This window comes from Patella vulgata, chromosome 2, assembly GCF_932274485.2.
Source record: "Patella vulgata chromosome 2, xgPatVulg1.2, whole genome shotgun sequence".
Taxonomy (NCBI): domain Eukaryota; kingdom Metazoa; phylum Mollusca; class Gastropoda; family Patellidae; genus Patella; species Patella vulgata.
Genome location: NC_065880.2, coordinates 70,746,501 through 70,768,738, shown reverse-complemented (window position 1 = coordinate 70,768,738; position 22,238 = coordinate 70,746,501). Strand labels below are relative to the sequence as shown.

At 33.0% G+C, this 22,238-nt stretch overlaps 2 protein-coding genes across 11 annotated transcripts in view; one reads left to right on the top strand and one right to left on the bottom strand.

Annotated features, from left to right (window-relative positions):
- Window positions 1-901: 901 nt before the first annotated feature.
- LOC126810596 (protein arginine N-methyltransferase 3) lies at window positions 902-14,841 on the top strand. Of its 4 annotated transcripts, none has more exons than XM_056099238.1 (12): window positions 902-976; window positions 3,955-4,202; window positions 4,817-4,925; window positions 6,001-6,217; window positions 6,505-6,643; window positions 8,020-8,207; window positions 8,562-8,634; window positions 10,546-10,651; window positions 11,787-11,974; window positions 13,206-13,343; window positions 14,287-14,374; window positions 14,715-14,841. In XM_056099238.1, the coding sequence occupies exons 2-12, from the start codon at window positions 3,969-3,971 to the stop codon at window positions 14,822-14,824; spliced, it is 1,590 nt and encodes a 529-aa protein (XP_055955213.1). In that variant the 5' UTR covers window positions 902-976; window positions 3,955-3,968; the 3' UTR covers window positions 14,825-14,841. The 4 variants fall into 4 exon arrangements, with proteins under 4 accessions (XP_055955213.1, XP_050391709.1, XP_050391710.1 ...); XM_050535752.2 differs by lacking the exon at window positions 902-976 and adding an exon at window positions 1,239-1,340; XM_050535753.1 differs by lacking the exon at window positions 902-976 and adding an exon at window positions 2,251-2,270.
- Window positions 14,842-17,438: 2,597 nt separating this feature from the next.
- The window catches only part of LOC126810590 (synaptotagmin-like protein 5), a 58,264-nt gene continuing 53,464 nt past the window's right edge, over window positions 17,439-22,238 (bottom strand). For all 7 annotated transcript variants that reach the window (XM_050535741.2, XM_050535742.2, XM_050535746.2 and 4 more), the window contains 5 exons: window positions 21,750-21,852; window positions 20,803-20,964; window positions 19,662-19,879; window positions 19,351-19,559; window positions 17,439-18,314 (listed from right to left, as the gene is read on the bottom strand). In XM_050535741.2, the coding sequence (XP_050391698.1) occupies window positions 18,166-18,314; window positions 19,351-19,559; window positions 19,662-19,879; window positions 20,803-20,964; window positions 21,750-21,852 (841 nt within the window). In that variant the 3' untranslated portion in view covers window positions 17,439-18,165. The remainder of the gene's footprint in view (window positions 18,315-19,350; window positions 19,560-19,661; window positions 19,880-20,802; window positions 20,965-21,749; window positions 21,853-22,238) is intronic.

Here is a 22,238-nt window from a genome sequence, read left to right as displayed (position 1 = left end):
TGGGAAGTTTCACAATCTCGTACAAACCATAAGTTGACAGAATAGTCTGTCGACATAGCATTTTTAATCCACCCCTATTTCTTTCATTAGTTAGTGATTCTATATTTATTTTCTTTACTACAACATGATGGGAAGCTCCACGTTTATATAGCCACACCTGAAGTTTAGTATCGCACAGTGAAAAGGTCACTGTCAAACTCATTGTGTCTAATTTAAATTTCCTTTTATCCAATTGAAAGTCTTCACTGTGCATATTTTTTAATGTTTCTGCATTGTAGAAAAACAACTTGCATGTAGGAATTGTTTCGTCTGTTACACCCTGACAGTACAGGACTACTATATCTCCAGCTCGATTTAAACATAAAGAACATCCAGTCAAGGTAAAATATTTCTGATTGTCATCCAAACTGTCATCGGATTCTGATGTAGGTTCTGTAATTGTAACCGATCGAACACCCATTCTATGAACTTTCTGCATTAAATTCTCTCCAGAATCTGAACAACTAACAGTGAATTTACATCGTTCAAGATATGGCTCTAAGTCTGCTGTCAAAATATCACCATTTTTCAGGTATAGAAAACAATGAAACATACGGTCACGAAGAGAGTAGGGTTGTGTTCCAAGTAAGACATTGTCAGGTGTGATAGGTCGATCAAGAAATGTATTTTTAACTTTAAACATTTTGGTCCATTTTTTCAGTTTTGTTATAGCTTGGGGCAGTCGTAGTACACACAAGGTTTTGTCTGGACTAATGTGACATCGGAGTGGGCTGATTGCTGTGAAATCACTGGTAAAAAAATGAACAGTATCTTCAAAACACTGTAAAGTTTTGGACTTCAGAAAAACTGCCATAAATCGAATATATTTACATGATGCTGTAATATACTGGAGTATTAGAAATTCATCTTTGCAGCCAATACACATGGGTCGACCAACAACTCTATCTTTCTGAAAGCTATCTGGCAGTGCAAAGTCGTAAGTTACAGACTTTGCATCTGACAGTTTCATGTCAAAGCTCAAGAAAAATTCCCTGACCTCTAACTGGTTCTCTGCCTTTTTCACCAAAGCTTCAATAAATCTTCCCTCCATGCATTCAGTTCGGGTGCCATGGAAAATGTAATTGGTCAACGTTTCTTTACTAGTGTTTGCAGTCATTTTAACAGATTTCTGAGGCGGTCAAGTCAAGTCTATCCAGACTGTTAGTTGAATATTCATGATGAGGAAAGACATGATATCCGCGTTTACCTGAAACGTCAACAACTTTCACATTGCAACCTTAACCTTTCAATCGGGCGTCCCTGACCTTAATCGAAAACAAACAAAATGGCTGCTCTTGAAGGTAAACACGTGTTTGTTGTCTATAAAATATTAGAATTTAGACTGCCATAAAGCAGTGAAATGAAATACCATTATAATACGCTATCGTCGTATACCCAAGCATCTATAATGCAAGAGCAACAGATCTACCGAACCAATTTTCTCTTTGTTAAAACTGAAATTAAATCTGATTTAATATATTTTGGTTTTGATTGTCAAATGAAATTGGAAGTTCAAAAGTTGTGATTGTCACTAGGCCTATCAGGAGTAGGATTAAATAGACCCCAATCTCTAACATGGATTTCATTGTTACCCCAGCAGTGGTCATTCAAATTGAATACCATGATGTTTTCCATGGTTCTACCATGGACCGTATATCTACAGTCCATGGTTTTAACTTCTAATCATCAAAACTGGTATTCACATAATTATAATAAAATAAATGTTGCCCTGCCTATTAAAAATTCTAATAACCTGTATTCAGTGCCGGACTGTTGGCCCACCTGTCAGGTCATTGACACACAAGTACACGCCGAAGGCACGTCACGAGCACGCCGAAGGCACGCAAACCTCCGAGGGTGGTCTGAGGGTCTCCCCCCAGGAAAATTTTGAAAATTGACAACCGCAAACCCATTTTCCAAGCATTTCAGACTAAAGCAGAAGAAGGCAAATTTTTTTTTTCTCCTGTCATGTGTTCTGTCCTTTCCTTATTTCTTTTTTTCTTTCCTCCCCCTCTCCTTTCTTTCTCTTTTCTTTTTTTCTTTCTTTTTTTTTCTTTTTTCTTTTTTCTTTATAGGCTTAGACCCACTTTTTTTTTAATGAGCTTAGGTGGACAGGTGGGCCCAGTCCGGCACTGCCTGTATTATAAAGCACACAGAACTTGTTTGGGTAGTGCAGGGTGGATTAAGATTGATTATTCCTCTGCGAGAAGGATTAATTGGTAGTAATTATGGTCACATACTGTTTAATTTAATTGTGTTTGTATAGTTTAAATTATATCTAACTTAAACCATGACGACGTTGCTTCAAAAGCCAGTTAATAAGGAGCAGGATGATTTACCCAATACAACCCAATACCACCCAATACTAATTGAAAACTACCACATACTACCTGATTATTGTGAAAAACTAACATAATACTTCAGTTATTTAAAAAAAAGAGTCAATTCGTGGAAAATATGCCAAAAAATGTAAAACAAATATAATTGTCAATGTCTCGCTATTCAAATATCTTCCTTGATCACCCAATACTTACCGTATATTAATCCATAGAATAAAAAATCAATCCATTTCTGTAAAATAATGGGCCTTTATTACAAAAACAAATGAGATAAAAGTACAATTATTTGGATAAAACTATGTTTGTGGAAAATAAATTATTTATTCAATGTTGAGCTGTTTTATCACTGATATTGTAAATAGAAATTTTAAATGTTTACAGTTATAAGAATTAACTCAATGATATTGAAGTAATTGAAGAATTCTGTCAGTTTCGGATAATAATAAGGTAGTATGTATTTTGTAGTATAGGGTTAGAATTTGGTAATATTTGGCTAGTCTTTGAGCTGCCAGTTACTGATACTATAAATAGACTCTTCTAGTTTAACGTAACAATTTTGCTAATTCCTCAAATTAGCTCAATTTTTTTTGTTGTATAATTCAACAACTGTTATAGTTTTTCACAATAGTGAAGTAGTATGTGGTGGTATTTAAAGATACATTATGGGAGATTAGATAATAGTTAATTACTAGATAATGTAAAGGGAATTTGCTGAAAATTTCAGTCAAATTGATCCACTGTGAACCAAGATTTTACCGATTGAATTTTCGGTCTAGCCTCGGTCATCACTACTAAAGTTGGTACGATAAAAAAACATAGTCTCGATTATCCATTTCATGATTAAATCATAAATGAAAGTTGAGCACCAAATCGGATCCTAATCCAATAAATATCGCAGGCTAGCAATGACATTGAGAGTTGATTAGGGTCTGGATAAGTTAATTAATGTCTAATTAATAATTTAGACAATTTAGATTAATAATTTAAAGACAGACCTGAAATAGTCAGAATTAGCTCTTGCATGGTATGTGTTTAATTATTATTGGGTGGTTTTGGGTAGAATTAGGTAAATCAACCCGCCAAATCTTTTTCCTCTAAATCCCCACTGGTAACTCATAAGAAATCATGAAAAACATTGCCTAAGCTTACCTCATCATTTGCATCTGACCAAATAGAAATTTTGTTGAAAAGAATACCTAAATACATTATCCTAATGATTTTTGTCAAGCATATATACATGCACTCAAGGAGTCATCATATTCAGGGAGCGTATTAACATTCTACTTTAAGCAAACTGCCATAGCTTTCCACCATATATATATATGGATGAGTTGTCTGCATATTGCAGTCAGTGTAACATGTAAGTACACTGGTTGACAATAAGCAATGAGTTAATTATTTGAGGGTGTATTTGCGAGTCTATAATTTTCTTTTTCCTGGTAAGTAGAAAAATATTACACTAATAATTTCTTGATTCAGTAACGATGGCAAAATTATATATGCTAGCTAGAAATGATATATCATTAATTACATTACATCAGGCAATACTAATTGTATAAACTATCCATTTCCTTAGATTTTTCTGTATCCATGGATTCTGAAGAAGATGGGTGGTATGATGAAGATGATGATGAAGAAGATGATGAAAGCAATGAGCTGATTGGTCCTGTCAAATGTTTATTTTGTGATAGCATCCAGTCTTCAGCTTCATTATTATTTGATCATTGTCAAGATAAGCATGATTTTAGTATCAGTCATGTTTGTAGACTGTGGAATTTGGACAGTATATCATATATTAAGATGATTAATTTTATTAGATTAAAGGTATGTTTTACATATACTCCACTTGTTTATATAAACAATCCTACTGATATTTGTTTTTGTCTGTAGTTCATACATATGATTTACTTTCTTGACCACTGGATAAGATTGATTCCACCGCTTAGGCCAAAATAACAAAATACCTGTGGTTGGTGATTTGGGCTAAAAACAAAATGGAGTCAGTCGGGTAACTTTAAACATAGGTGAGATATAGAAGGTTTGAATTGATTCAATCAGTGTGTTATTTGAATTAGTATAAAGTAAGCTCTGTGTAGCCAACCAGAGAATAAGTAGACAGACTTCATGATTTTGGTTTTAATTTGGTTATAACTCATAATTGCTCAATATGCAGACATTCAACATCTCTCAAAACAAACAGACCATTTTATTTTTCACCCAATTTAAAACAGTGATGTTTTCTTTTTATGTTTCTAAAGTCATTCAAATGAGTAATTGCTACAGGTAATTGCTTAGAATAATGAAATGTTAATCCTTCTTCTTCAAATTCATTTGGTACATGTATGATCAAACCAGATACCTTGGACCATGAAACTTTGATTTAAAATTTGGCCTTATTATTCTTATCTTTTATTTCTAATTTTGATATTGTTTTATAGAAACCCAGTGGTAATAATTTATGTAACAGAAATATAGAGCAGCAGCCACCATGGTATAGTGATGACTTTATGAAACCTGTTGATCCTGAAGATCTGCTCCTACAATACGGTAAAATATAACATAATTTACTTATATCTTAAGTCTCAGGGGCTCACGGTGGCTAAGTGGGTAAGGAGCTGGCTCGCTAGCCTGGAGGTTGGGTGTTTGATCCCTACCATTGCTGAGAAAGTGCAGCTGTCCGGTCAAAATTTCGCTCATAGCACACTGTATGGTGTATGCCCGTCTTCATTAGCCCAGTTCAGAGCAGAACAGTAGGACGTTAAACCCCATTTCATTTCATTTCATTTCATTCCTCAGGTCTCATCTCTGGACTCATGAAGTCAGGAATATGCTATGTAGACTAGTGTGCTATGGGGAAAATTTTCCCCAAACAGCGGCACCATAGCCTCATTCCAACTGTCAAAGGTTCTTTTACATACACACATTGTTCCTTGCCAGACCCCCCGTCCTGTACCACTGACAAGGGGAAACCAAGCCGGAAAATCCACAGTCAAAACCAGGAGGGAATCTAAAACCTCCTGGTTTACGAGCCAGCATCTAATTTACTGAGCCATTATGACTCTGTTTTAAAATACATACAGTTAGACAAACTTGAGCGATGGTAAGTGGACAGGAAAATCAAACACTACATGTATGAAAAGGGATACATCCTGTTTCAAAAGTAAACATATCCTGTCTCATGCACTACTATTTATAAACCTGACTGATTTACTGAATACTTGCTTATGATGTAAATTGTATTAAAAAACTTTTGAGGGTAGATTACCCTATCAGTGACCGATGTTCTTCACATAATCTCCAGTCTTTGATGGATCATCAGATCGAAAGAATTCTTTCTATATAGATGTATGATATACATATGCATGTATTTAGTAAATTAATCTTCCTATTTTAACATCTTGAGAGATGCTTTTGTCTTGATCTCTTTTCTTTTAGAATTAGGTCAGTCTGACTGAAATACAGAATTCAGTCAATGACATAAACTAAACCATAAAATCATTGGTCCTTTGGCGGGGGATTGTTCCATCATTTGCAGAATATGCCTATAGAATACCCTTAATTATATATAGCCAAGGACCAGCGATGTATAATGCACTAAGATAACATTTTATTTCTCTCACAGATATAGAATCATTGAACATGGAGGATAAGTCAACTCAACCAAACGGTCAACCACTCAAATCAGATATAATATCAGTTAATGGAGGAGACAAAGAGAAGATAACTCTGTCTATATCAGAATATCATGAATTATTAAACAAAATACAAGTATCAGAATCACGAGCTATCATGGCAGAATCAGATTTACAAACAGCTCTAGAAGATATGAACAAATTAAGGTAAAGCCCAATAATATTTTGTCCTTTTAATGACATTTAATATATTGCCTATAAATCCATATTAGTTTTTTCATGTCGGGCAAAATATGCTTGTGAATCCATTGGAAATATCATTTTTCATTCAAAGTTTTAGAATGCATTGATTTACTGTTGCGTTAAGGCCTTGCTTTTAAAATAGAATGGTTAATGAAATGTGACCTAAACATGTTGTTTATTGATGAAAGATTTTGCTTTATATTCTTCATTGATAGAGTTTGAAATATTTTATTTATAATCTTTTTGCTTAGATCAGCAGCTCAGAAATTGATGTTAGCAGAACCCTCAGTACCAGTAGGTCCACCTAGTGTACAAAATCTTCAACAAGATGAAGACGAATCATATTTCGACTCTTATTCACATTTCGGTATACATCATCAAATGTTACAAGTAAGTTCATTGGTCCTATTGACAAGGTAATTGATTGGCTAATGATTATAGCTATACTCAGTGGAATGTTTTTTGCCTATATGAATCATAGTTAAATTTGATGGGAGACAATCACCCAAATATTTCATTTCAGATTGGTTTAAAAGGGAGATTTTCCAGATTGCCACAGAATATTTTTTTTTCATTTGATGATACAATTACTATTGGCAATGGTCATACATATATGAGGCATAGATTATGCACAGTATCATTGTTTCATCTGTCAGCCCAACGACCCCAATATATAATATGTTCAGAAATTAAATTTTTTTTAATTTGTCACTATAAGGATGAAGGTACATACTTTTATTCAAACCTGGCAATTTGGCACATGTTACAGACATTGTCAGGCACAAATTCAGGTTTTTTTCAGGTACAATCCCTCTGGCGTCAGTCGTTTAAGTCCTGCACAATTTGTCTATTAGGCCACATCGACAATACTATATACCGGAAAACACCATGTTATACTGAATACCGGAAAAACACTAAATACTGGAAAACATACTAAATACCCTAAATAGGTAACCCGGAGACTGGCACCCTAAATAGTTTAGGGTTAGTTTCTGGTTTATAGTATAGCCCTTCTCCGGGTTACCTATTTAGGGTGTTTTCCAGTATTTAGTGTGTTTTCCTGTATTTAGTGTTTTTCCGGTGTTTTCCGGTATTCAGTATAACATGGTGTTTTCCGGTAGTTTTCCAGTGTTTTTCGGTATATAGTATAGCCCGACCACATCAATTTGATTTTCTATTCTTTGAGAACACCTGTAAAATTTTCCTTCTTATTTCTGCGGGAAAACTTGCTGATCAAAAGCTTTTAGTTCAATATTTCTATGTTTGGACATTAACAAAACATCTTTCATCTGATTCAGATGGCTATTTATTTATCAAGACTCTGAAGAAAAGAAAATCTAATTGGTGTAGTGGTACAGTGTATTTATACATATTACTAATACATGTCCATCACAAACATTCTAAATACTAGATTACTACTGAAATCATTACTTCACTTTTTTTCTTACAAATATAGTACATGCTTTTGTAAGAATAAAACAAATTTGGAAGCCACATGTTTCTTACATAAATATCTACTTCCAACTGAATAATAAATTTGTGTTATACTTATGTATTTAAACCACTGGGCTGGTTATCTTTTAACACCAGTAGCCTTCACCTTCTTAAATCAGTTATCTATCTATATAGTGATGTGCACAGGGCATGGTATACTTATTCTTTACAGAACACCTGGTACCACTTCTCATTGGAAGAGTTTTATTGTATGTTTTGTTTTTTGTAAAGAATATAATCAAATATTTATAATTTTTAATGCAACATTTCAGGATAAAGTTAGAACAGAAAGTTATCGGGATTTTATGTTAGAAAATCGTGATTATTTTAAAGATAAAATAGTTCTAGATGTTGGTTGTGGTACTGGTATTCTCTCAATGTTCGCAGCTAAAGCAGGTGCCAGTCATGTGATAGGTGTTGACCAATCAGAAATCATTTATCAAGCTATGGATATTGTAAGGTAAAATGCATTACTAATCTCAATCCTTCTTAATACGGTCCAATAAAAGTTCATAATAAATTCATTGTAAGATGTTATTTTTGTAAGGCAAAATATGAACAGGGTAGTGGTTGGTGTGAGGAGGCTGGGATGAGCCTTACCCCATTACATGTACATGTATATTACTATTTATTTATTTTATGTCACCCTCTCTTTTCAATGCTCATAAGCATACTTCACAAGTTAGATTAAGAATCAGACATGTAAAAATCTGGCCAAACTATAGTAGCTTCTATTAAAAGATGTAAAGTTCTATAAATGATAATGATTATATTTTGAATATGTTCCTCCTATTAAATAAGTGTTTATTTATAGGGAAAATGGTTTACATGACAAAATAACTTTATTAAAAGGCAGATTAGAAGACGTGGATCTTCCCTATGAAAAGGTAAATATCTCACTCGGTTTTAACTAGTTCTCAAATACAAGTTCAAACTGCACGCAGCGATCCTTCTATGTCATACTTCGAGATTATGATCACTGCCCCAGTTAGACTCCATTTAAAACGCTCACGTGATCATTTTGGGGCGGGACTTATCGACAGGACTACTGCTTTGTGTACACAACAGAGTAAAAATAACCCGATGAAGCACATGTATTATGTAAACACGTGTCATTTGCAAAATGTCCACTTCTGCCACTACGTTAATAGCGGTATATAATATGTGCTAGTGGGTAATATTGCAATACATTCTTTGTCATTGTAAACTATCCTTAAAGTTTTAATCTGTTTATCTTTTAAAAACAAATTTAGATACTCCTAAATTTGTCTTCGCAAACAAAACCGCCTCTGTGAAATTATGTTTCATGGGCGCCGCCATATTGAATAATTAGAGGACTATTTTGTGATTCGGCTTTGATTAATTTGACATCTTTCATACACACAGCGGCTAAATAAACATATTTAATTTCATTCAATATGACAAAAGAAGAGAAATAAATACTTTTAAAAATTACTAACAGCATACTCAATGTTTTCGACTAAAATTGTCGATGTAGGAATTAAAATGTCGGGTAATTAGCTTAGGGCCTGTTCTCAGGCGTAGCTAGCTGTAGACAGGCAGCCTAAGTTTGGGATGATACAAGTTCAGAGGACGAATTTGACCGAATTGAGTAATGACATAATGTGAAATTGTCACATAAGATGAATCCTATTATGAAAGGTGTTACCAGGTTTTCATTAAAGGATAAGCATGCCGAATAAAACAGAAACATTAGGTTTGACCAATATATCTGTAACGATAGCAGATACATACAAGGTATAGAAATATTATTCTTGGTAATTATCCCAGTTTCAGTAATTTCCATGTTAACATTTTGCTGTAAGCTTTTGATTGGGGTATGTTGCTGCATATAAATGTAAAATTAACTATTGAAGTCATCACACTTATCAAATAGACAAACATAGAGTTTTCATTTTACATCAAATACAAGACAAAAATCCAAATCATATATGCATTTGTCATGTTCAGTGTCAGTGGTGTTTTTAATCTCCAATTCATTGGGACAAACTGTGTGATTTGATGATATAATTGAACTAAAAACATATTCAAACTAATTTGAGTTTACTTCAAGTCCCTATCAAACATATGATTGCAAGAAAATTACCCTGTAATGCAAGAATCTATTTTAAGAAGCCTTGTTTGTCACATGACTTGATTGAGGGAGAATCCATTTTTAGTTTGCATTTGTTGTTATTACCATAAATATCAAATCCTAAGTAAATTCTTGGATTTTCTTTTTTTTTCCACTGTTTAATCGCAGATTCTACTGGATGTTTAATTATGTCTAAGTGTTCTCACAACACATAAGAGAATCCAGTATTTTTCTAGTAGGATTGAGTATCTACATTCAATACATACCAAATATACCATACTTTTATTGGAAATAACTACCTATAAATACTGTATATATTTTTATAAAGTATAAATACTCACTAAAATTTCACAAAACATTATCAAGAGGCCTGTACATGTTATTAAAGTATTTGTTCTTTTGTATGAGTCGCCTGTCCAACCTCGTGGGTTTTCTCTGGGACCTCTGGTTTCCTCCCACTGCTAAAGACCCCTACGCGCAAGTTAATTATTTAAATAAAATTAAACCATATGTTAGTCCCGAAATGACCTGGTTTGTGTCTCTCTCTCTCTTTTGTATGAGTCTGTGGATAAATTCTTACTCCTAAGAATACAGAAACATAAGGAACACATTTGGTTCCCATAGGAATAGCAATGGTAATATTTGATAAGGTAGAAAATTTATTTTTCTAGATTCATACAGAATATTTTTGTCATTATTTAAGGTTGATATAATAATATCTGAATGGATGGGATATTTTTTACTATTTGAGTCGATGTTAGACACTGTATTGGTAGCTAGAGACAGATATTTAAAACCTGGTGGTATGGGTAAGTCCAGTAAAATAATTTTATAAATGTCTCTTAGGTTGTTGTCCAACTCTGCATCATTTTCTTTTAGTATTCTAGTATTCCATTTTCGGTGAAATGTCAACAAAAGCCTTGGAATGAATTATATTGTCAATCAATTAACCAAGTCATAAATACATGTATTTAATAAAAAAGATATTTCTTGATCAAATGGTTAGGCGGTTTTGGGAACATTGACTTGTGTCAACGTACAAATTTACTTAGGCTTCAATATGTATGATAAATGGACATTAAGTAACAAAAGATACATTCTGAAAATTGGACCCTCCTTGAATGAATTGAACTGACAGACTTGGTGTCTAACAACAGTTTATCTATAGCTTATGGTATCTCCTGCTGAATACAAAGTTTTGAGAGGGATTTGAAGCAAATTTTTGATAGATTAATTAGTTTGAATATGTTTTTCGTCCACATGTATCATCATATGACACAGTTTGTATACAGGAAAGTATCTTCAAACAGATTGTTCAGTTGACTCCAGGTTCACTAATGGGGTTTATATATTGTTCTGCACCAGTGAAGGAAATTTAGACCTAACAGTGAACTATGGCCTACTTTTATTTTGCTTTCCAACTGTCATTGAATGTTTACTGTTCTGCCAATGGTATGCACAAGCCCTCCATCCTGCATTACTGACAAACTGGGCAACCAGACTTGAAACTCGAGAGGAACTTTCTCACCTAACACTAGAATTGGTGTACCAATGACATGCTAACCTATCTTCAATAGAAGGCTGGATCTCGCTTTAATTCTGTCCATCTTATCAAGGTCTTCATGTAATACCCTGCATATTTCGGCACTAATTTCATTTGGGTATTCATCCAGCTTGAAAGCCTATCAGATTCCTCAATCATCGGAAATACCAAGCCTTGCGCTTTCCAGCTGAAATGTCTACCTGTGATAATCGAGTTGCAAAGTTCAAGGTTCGTTCAATGTCATGGTTTCCGCGGAGGTCGCTATATTTGATTTGAGTGGATTGTGTCACAACTTCTGATTGGACGCTTTTGTTCATGTGTCTGCAGTACGTGAAGAGAAAAAATGTAGCTGTAAGTTTGAGAATTGCAAAGTAATCTAATGTCAAGATGTTTATTTTCAGTGTTTCCTGATATATGTACCATATCTCTAGCTGCTATAGCTGATCAAAAACTCTATGATAAAGATGTTAATTTCTGGGATGATGTTTATGGTTTTAAAATGAGTTGTTTAAGAACAGAAGTTATAAAAGAATCATGTGTTGATGTAATTGATAATAAAACAGTTATTACAGACCCCTGTGTCATAAAGGTAACTATTACAGTATTTACAGACCCCTGTGTTATAAAGGTAAATATAACATACCCCTGAGTCATAAAGGTAAATATTACATACCCTAGAGTCATAGAGGTAAATATTACACACCCTTTTGTTATAAAGGTAAGATGAAATGAAATGGGGTTTAACGTCCTACTGTTTTGCTCCGAACTGGGCTAATGAAGACGGGCATACGCCATACAGTGTGCTATGAGGGAAATTTTGCCCGGACAGCGGCACTACGGCCTACTCTTATATCGAATTCCAACTGTCAAGGGATCTTTTACGTGCACGCCAATGTGTACACGGGACCTCGGTTTTTCGTCCCATCCGAACGACTAGACAGCTGTCCTTGTCAGCCCCTCCGTCCTGCATCACTGACAAGGGAGAACCACGCCGGAAAATCGGGATGAACTTTCTCGGCCAATGCAGGGATCGAACACCCGACCTCCAGGCTAGCGAGCCAGCGCCTTACCCACTAAGCCACCGTGATCCCCCTGTTATAAAGGTAAGGTAGCAACAGTGGTTCAGTGTGTAAGACGCTATCTTGCTAGTCTGGAGGTCGCAGATTAATCCCGTTGTTGGTTGCGACTGTTCATTAGGATTTTCCAGCGTGGTTTCCCCTTGTCAGAGTTCCTGACAAGGATAGCTCTCTAGTCATTTGGATGGGATGAAAAACCGAGGTTCCGTGTACACATTGGCGTGCATGTAAAAAGATCCCTTGTCATAATATTTTCTCTTTCTTTCTTCGGTCAAATTTTCATGAAAAGATACTTTCCTAATATTGGTTATTTCCAATAAAAGTAAGGCAATTTTGGTATATATGGAAAGTAGAAACATCCAATCTTACTAGAAAACTACCGGCTTGGCACTAGGTATTTCCTCACGAATACAATGTTTTGAGGCATACTCATACCTACCCATTGGCAGTCCACAAGATAAATAAATATTACAGACCTTTATAAAGATGACAATAATTACAGATATCTGTAGCATATAGATTTTGAAGAGATGTGAGGTATAAATTATTCTCCTTTAGCACAACTCCATCAGTGAATTTGTTGAATGGGCATCTGTTTTATCTTTGTCATATTTTATTGCGGTGGCAGCCGAACTTCTATTATATACACAAAAAATAAAGTTGTTAAAAGTCTATTATAAAGTAAAATTTAATATTTTTGGTTTTTGTCTTTTATAATAAATAGTATTTTTGTAAATGTTTCAGGAATTAGATATAAGTGTTTGTAAAATATCTGATCTCCAGTTTAATACCCCATTTAGTCTGCATGTTAAACGTGATGGAGATATTACAGCTATAATTGGTTATTTCAATATTTATTTTAGAAAAGGATTAACTAAACCGGTGAGCTCATCTAATTTTTAATATGTATAAATATATAAATGTCAAGGTTCATATGATACACTATCATGCCAATATATAAGCACACCTGGACATAAGGCACCTGTCACAGGCTTTTTCAAGTACAAATTATCATACAATGTATATGTTTATATACATACAAACCTAGACAGAAGACACCTGTTTTGCCAGGTTCTTTATGTCCAGGCTTATATATAAGGCATATATCCTCACAATACTCATAGGTAAAGTAACATAGCTTACCAGGCAATGTAACATACTCCCACCAGCATCTTGGTCTCATGATTTTATTTTTTTTTTAAAAAAACATACAGTAAGTTATGTTGCGACCAACAACAACACCAGAACTACTTTGCAAAAATGCTAAAAATCTATAAGGACGATGTACACTCCAAATATTTGAGAAGAATTATCTCTGTAGAATAAGTATGTGTATGGTAATGTGCATTTATCAAGCATCATATCAATCAGGGGCCATAACTAATTTTGTGAAAATGCCCCAATTTGATTGTGACCACCCATATCACAGTACTGATTATTCCGGAAATAGGTAAATAATTAAACTTTTATCGTCAATCATATCAGAAGAACTACGATTCCGAAAATTCTTAAAATTGATAGGGCCCATCAATTTCCAAAAACCAAACCATCCCAAAAACCAAACCATCCCAGAACGTTTGTTGAAATTTGGTGACAAACTTAAACTCTGTAGAAGTGAGTTCAAGTAAATGTGGATGGACGACCTCATTAAAATATGGATGTGTAGAAAAGGCAAAGACAAATAGATTCATTTCCAGCAAATCTTGCAGGACATTCTTCATGGTTTGGAAAAAAAGAATTTTGTTGCTTTCAGTTTCAAATTTTTACAAAGCAAACTTTAGATAAAACTATATCTTAACAATATTTGTGTGGACCTTTTTTACAGATTGAATTTTCAACCGGACCAGAATCAACACCCACTCACTGGAAACAAACAGTATTTTTATTACCCAAACCATTACCAGTTGTAAAAGGTAACTTATTCACTTTTATAGTTATTTCTAGATATCTTTAGTTCATGCTTATCCTTTCTTAACAATTATCAGTTGATTAGGCATCCTGCCTTTTGGGTAGTTCATGTAACTATTCATCATTTGATATGTATTATGTTGTTAATCACAGTCTTTGAGAACGTCGAAATGGGTGGATTTGAGTGCAATAAATGCACATTGTGGCTGTTGTTGAAAAAATGCTGATTTTTGTGTTCTCTCTTACATAACCAGTCCAATTGTTCTTGGTTTGATTCTATCAGATAACTCTTTAAAGCCAGAATAAGTTACTATTGATTTGAAATCTGCTTTTTTTTTTCTTCAGGTGAAAAATTAGATGGAATGATATCTTGTAAAAAGAACAGAAAAGATCCCAGAAGTTTAGTGATATCGTTAACCTACAACGGACTCAAACATTGTTATATCATGGAATAAATTTGTTTTATATCTTGTGTGATAGTCAGTCTTTATTGAACCTACCTGGTGCTACAATAGGATAGTGATGTAGCACCTATTTGCTGTTTGAAAAAATACATAAGATCTGGTCATGGTTTCTACTGAGAGCACTGTGTAACCTTATTTTCTATCAAAGTTGGGGGTTGGATGGCCGAATGGTTAGCACGTGCGCGCTGTTAACCATGAGTTTACTGACAGTAAGGAAGACGGGAGGAAGGACGAGAGGAGCATTGAAGAGTGGAGACACCGGGTATGGACTCACCCGAGTTCAGTCACTGTCGTGGCAGAGGGGCGTAATGCTTGTAATATAGTCATGTACTACGAGTATGTTATTGTCTATGTTACTGGTGTAGTATAGTTCCTGGTTTGGTTGATGTTCCAGTTTTATTTATATTCCTGTTTTATATTCTTATCATGTTTCTGATGTAAATAAGTTTTATATTTACAAAACGGATATTCTGTTATCACTAATAGTGGTAACATTAATTTATTAACTACTGAGTTGATTTTAAACCAGTACTCCCTGAATACATATTAATCTCATCAATTACTTGCATATTTATCTTTTTATAAAGAATTTAGCAATCCAATTGCTTATCAATCTCCTTAACCTAAGCAGAAAATGAAACTATATTAACCAAGTTTCATCACTCTCACTAATTTAATAATAAAGTTATGTTCCAAAGCATCAACAAATCAAACTGCTTCTCTTTGCTTGGTAGAAAATGCTCATAATCAAATTCTGTCAAATGGTTTGAAGATTTTACCCGAATTGAAGCAGAGTTATTTATTCCGAAAAGTGAGACAAACTTATTTCAATAGACTTCTGCTTTCTCTGAAAGAGATGGGACAACAATTGTGAATGAAAATATCAAGGAGGGGTATAATCTCTATTACTGCAATATATGGCTTCAGGACCATGAAACTGCATCATATATGTTAAGGAGGTTTGCCCTTTTAACATGTAGGAGAATGTTAAAGCATACATCTTAACACCATGACTAATCATTATGAAGTTTAGAATAACCTGTATCCAAGTTCAACCCATGAATTCCCCTTTAGCAAACCAAAGATGTATTCTACTTTTTACATCACAAGTTTATCCACATTCAGAAGTTACTCCAAAGGAAACTTCATATTTAAATTTATAAAGTGTGTAAATATACATGAATCATTACAAAACTTTTTTTCTAAGGCAAACAATCCATCAAGAATCTCTTTTACAGCGAAATCCACAAAATTAATGTACCTGGTATTCCAAAATGAACCGAATATAATAGGTAATTTTTCAACTGTAGCATAAAGTTTTGGAAACTGCCGAGTTGGAAGTTTCGTAGATGACGATTTGATTAATAACTAGTACTATATATCTAGAGATTGTTTTATTTAGTCTTTGATTATTTTTTACATATATGTATATCTATATATGTAGAAAGAAAGAGCAAGGTTATAATAGAGATATAACATGGACTAAAGGTATATAATCTAACAATAAAATCATTAAATAAAAATAATAATATTAAATATTTATTACTTATCTATACTGCCTTCTAATGCAATGTTGTCATGAATATTTCTATAAATCTTAAGTAATATCCATGGCTTACAATGTACATGTTTTACTTAATTTTAGCACAGAAATGGTTATGCATGTTCACTATTAGGCATAAAACAAACCGCCAGCATATATATAAAACACAATATTTTCTAACTGAATTTGGATACAGAAAACCTATCTTTTCTATGCAAGGATGTTGACACATTCTTAAACAGATGAATATTTACGCCATTTAATTGTACCTGTTATGTGAATTTATCATTGGAATTCAGTAAGATGAATAGGATTTCAGTAGTTAATGGTTTTTAAAGCATGAATCAATGCTTTCAAATACTACCATAATATGATGGGACAGTTAGGCTAATTATGATGTTACAACAGAGATAATCAGACAAGCCACCATTTTCATTATATCAGGAAAAGGTACAGAAAGAATACCAATAGATTGTTTTTGATGAAAACAAAATTATGCAAGATTTATACATTTAGAACATGTTTATAACAAATATTTTGCATCATGATAAATGACACACGAGATTATATCAGAAACCATTATCATAATTACTGTCCTTTTCACCCAAATTTTCCCCATACATGATTATGTAATAACTTAATAATTCAACCATTTATTATTATGCATTGTGTAGGATTTAGCTTTAAGAATACCACCAGAATAACTATATATGTTAAACATAATATAATAATTGTCTATGACAAATATATATATAATATGAACAAACTAAATTAAGTAATTGGTACAATTATTGAACTTATGGATATAATTCATGATACATTTATTACACAAAAAAAAAAAAAATAGCTTGATATATCACAGATGTAATTTTATATGTATAATTTGAAACAAAACTTTAGAAAATCAACAAATTATAAATAAATGCGGAAGGCAAGTTTTGAGGTTGAGTACATGTAATATTAATAAGAAGAAAAAAACACAATTTGTTCCTAATATTTCCCTTCGTTTTTCATGCAAATAATATATGATACTTCCTATTCATTTCATGTTTTTTTTTTTAAAAAAAGAAGAAGAAATCACTTATAATGGAATGTTCAAATAGTACACATAAAAGATTATATATACATAACACAAAGCAATTGTCACTGATTATATTAAATAATGCAGATTTCATAAACATTGCAAAGAAGGGGTGAGGTTTAAACCTGCCCTTAGTAATTACTAATTACTATATTTCTAATGAATTAAATTTATTTGAATCAGACAATGTTCCAAACATTATGTTTTCATGTCATTGAAACACAGATAAATTTTAACTTTTTTCATTTAATTTCACATAAATATTACAGATTAAACATTTCCTAAAATACTAACATAATCTATATATTATTTGAATCCCTTTTTGTTCTACTAGTATCGTGCATATTTCAAGTCACAAGTTCCATACTATAACCCTATTCTTTAACTTTAATGTTGTTCGATGTCTATAAACTAACTAAATTGCATAAATTTGAATCAACCCATCAACATAGACACAGTCTGAAATCGAGTCACATTTTAATGCCATTTCCCCTCTGTGAATATCACTCTTCTTCGCAGACACATAAACAAAATTCATTTAACATTAGTCCAATCCACTCTAGTTCTAAATTATGATATCTTTTCATTTTACATATCTTAATATTCAACAACTACAGTTTTAAATCTACACACTTTGTAAGGGCACCCTTAAGTCTAAACCGGACTAATCCCAGTTATAATGGCTGTCTATTTTTTGTCCCATCAAGATCATTTTTTCCCACCACTCTTGCCCATACTAGCACGTAAATTTACACAGGCATCAATCCATGTGTTGGGTCTATCTAACATACACTGCCATATAGCTATTTCCTCACCACGACCATCCATCCATTCTACTGGTTTACCCTCATGTATACCTAAAAAAAAGAAAAATGTTTACCTTGCTAGGAGAAAGAGAAATGGCGTTTAACATAAACTCAACTCAAGCTAGTTCATTTGCGGTCAAACATATGGTACAATTTTATTTCAATAATTCATTGTGCTTAGGAGTCTTTTATCAGTGAGAGAAAACCAGAGGACTCAAGAGCAAATCCACTAGGTTATAGGCAGACGACCCTACTCCTTGTAACATGCAAGTGTGGGGTCGAAACCACAAATTGATAGGGTAAAAATATCTATTTGTTACGATAAAATATACAATTTATTTAACACTGGAGAAATGCTAGGGTACTAGAAAATTTTAATTTATAGCTGAAAAATAATGCATTGGGCAGTGTAGCATACTCATTCTAGAAAACATGATCTGATACGACTGAGCATTGGTTTATGAACAATGGCACATATGACACACCTTCATCAGGAAGTTATAATACAGACAACAGACTTAACAAATCCATAAAATATATAAACATTAAATTTTACAAAACACATCATTCCCAAACGTGTTTAAAATTCTGCGGATGTTCTTTTTTTTACTTTTTACCATCTCAGTCCTAGTCATTAAAATCAATTCTGCATGCTACTATGAGTCGATGATTCCAATATGACGCAGGAGAGACCTGACAATTTGGTATTTTGGATATCATTAATTCTTTAAGTACAGTAATTCGATTGACGTTTTTACTAACACCAATTGGATATTCGACATACATTGCTAACCATTCAGTATTTTGAGATTGAACTTTTATTTTTATCTATGTTGTATATTCAAATTAATAAAAATAAAATTATACACATGTAATTCATAATTCAATTTCAGTATAAATTTAAGCTATTTTGGGAATAGACAGGGTCCCCATTTGCTTAAGTATACTAGGGCCACCACGTGTCTTAATCCGACCCTGTCTGAGTAGAAATTGTTATATATTTTAGTAAATCAGCAGAGAGAGCAAGAAAAAGGATGCATGACACAATGTTCAAAAAAGCCAAGGATATTCCTTTAATTGTACTTACCCATGCCTAGGTTAAATCTAATTCCCCCTAAGAAATCATTACTGGATAGAGTATCATGATCCCATATTGTAAGTTCAAGACTACGTTCAGGAAGGTCATCCAGTAACACATCATCGAATACAAATAAATAATTCCAAACTGGTGAACAATTCTTCTTTACAACAGGAGTCTTTTGCTTACCAGATTTATGTTTATCAGGTAGTAAATACCTAGTAAAATAAAATACAAGCATATGACAAGACTAGTGCACACTAATCCTCAAATTTCTTTCATTCTTGACAACCCTAACCTAAGAATCCTTGTCTACTTACCCTTTACAGAAAGGGTCAGATGTTCCATTTGATCTTATGGCTGTTAAGTTCCTAGCTTCTTTTACCATAACTTGTAATGCTCCTTTCTGGTGTTTAGTCTTTTTGGTTTTAAGTTTTTTGGACGATTCTTTTTCTAGTTGATCTGGTGTGACATATTTTATTGATAAAACTAAATCTCCCTTGTAAGGCATTAAAGACCCTACTTGTGGTTCCTCTAACTGTAAAAATTAAATAAAATAAAATAAAATTTATTTTGTGTGGATAGTGCTGAAAACATTATTCACCAGAGATAATCAATTAATCCCCAGCATATGTCTTACGAGAGAGAGAGAGAAATGGGGTTTAACGTCCATTCGACACAAACCAGGTCATTTCGGGACTAACATATGGTCTAATTTTTTTCCATAATTCGCTTGCGCGTAGTGGTCTTTCGCAGTGGGAGGAAACCGGACATATGTCTTACAGGCAGAAATAAGGGTTCACCATTAACGAAATGAAATGGGGTTTATAATATGTCCTAATTTTCAGCTCCATGTGGGCTACTGAAAATGGGCATACAGACACTATACTGCATATGCTATGAGAGAAATTGCGAATTCCAACTATCAAGTGTTTGTTTATGTACAGGGTAACTCGTTTTTTTTTTTTGTCCCAGCCAAATGACTAAACACTGTTCCTAGCCAGACCCTTCCGTCCTGCACCACTCCAGGTTAGCGAGTAATCACATTACTCACTATAAGCCTCTGTGCCTCCACAACATTAAAGGATATTTCCAGATATTACAGCAGTGTTTAATGATGCATTTTGTCAGGGAGTCAAAGGTCTGTCAAATTAAGCAATACACCTTTAATGTACAATAATAATTCCTTCTAGTATTTGATTCTAGGATATGCACAACAATATGGGATGAAAGAGAAAAACTGTGTCTCCAGGTTCAGTTGCTCAACAGGCTGCATTTCATGGAAACTGTATGCAACAGTCTACCCAAAAGCTCTTTTTAAGCTGGAGGGAATCCATTAGATGGCCAGACACAATGACAGTTTTATGGAGATAACAATAAAATGTTTTACTATTGTATGGCAATCACACATAAAATAAATTGAATTCAAATTCAATTAAATAGGAAACCCTTAAAACTTACTCGTTCTTGTAATAAATACCATTTAGGCGTAGGATCACCGAAAGAATAACAGTCTAACGATAACATAACTTCCCCAAGGAAATCATTTCTACCAAATTTATCATTATTCCACACAGTTAGCCATAATATTCTATTTTCTACTTCACTTTTACTAACATTATACTGAAATTAATATACACATTTCAAGTTATAAAATACATTTAACTATATTATATTCAGTACAACATTGAAAGGTGCATTATGTAAGATTTAGATAATCAGATGGTCTTTCTTGCTATAATATTTTAAAAATAGATAATGAAATGTGAATATACTGAAAAATTTCAATCAAATTACATTATTCTGAGAAAAGTTATGAGTGTTTGAAGTTTTGACAAGATATGACGTAAAAAGTTTCAATTGTCAAGTACCATTGCTACAATAATAAACAAAATTGAATCTCAATTATCCATTTTAATGTTAAATATGGCACAGGTGTTCTAATCCATTCAATACCAGCCATCTGATGTTCTAGAGAGTTAATTATGGGCTTGTCATGTGAATAAATGTCCAAATAATAATATATATATACCATTTGAAGCCAGAAAAAAGACATGCAATAGACAGATTTAGTTAACTATATTCAGTACACACATTAAAACATATTGAGTACACATAATTATTAACATGTTGATAACAACCAAATAAATATGTCCTACTTTTCTGAACTAATCGTGTTATTGAAGACTGGCATACACTTTGTAGAGTTCAATGAGAAAATTTGTGTCTGTTGTACACAGGACTTCGGCTATTCGTCCCATCTGGATGACTAGGAGCTTTTTCTTGCGGACCCCTCTGTCCTGCACCAACAACACAGAGAAACCAGACAAGAACATCTCAAAAAAAACTTTCTCAGCCATAGCCATAACCGTAATAGAATTTGGATGAGATATAACAATATGACTTACCCGTAAAACCTCATCAAATGTTGGGTTTAAAGTATGTTTTTTAATTTTGGTTTTTCTTTTTCCACTTCTTGTTTTATCAGGCAGTAAATATGTTTTTATATAGCTGAAAAGAAAAAGGAAACAGTTCATATTTCAATGGTATATCAAAAATAAAGAAGAGTACAGGTATTGAGGTTATTGTCATTCTGAAATCAACTTATTCATTTTTCTGGACTTCTATACTAAATGATATGGATTTCTATAATAAAAAAATATGTATTTCTAATAAATGAAATATTTTTTTCTAATAAATGAAATATTTTTTTCTAATAAATGATATATATATTTCTAATAAATGATATGCGTATTTCTAATAAATGATGTGTATTTCTAATAAATGGTATGGATTTCTATTGAATTATATGGATTTCTATTGAATTATATGGATTTCTATTGAATTATATGGATTTCTAATAAATGATATGGATTTCTAATAAGTGTGATTTACTT

Excerpts from the sequence above, each read along its gene's own strand:
- LOC126810596 (XM_050535752.2), top strand. Across the intron at positions 8,635-10,545 it reads TGGATCTTCCCTATGAAAAG|GTTGATATAATAATATCTGA; the intron begins GTAAATATCTCA and ends TCATTATTTAAG. Across the intron at positions 14,375-14,714 it reads ACCATTACCAGTTGTAAAAG|GTGAAAAATTAGATGGAATG; the intron begins GTAACTTATTCA and ends TTTTTTCTTCAG.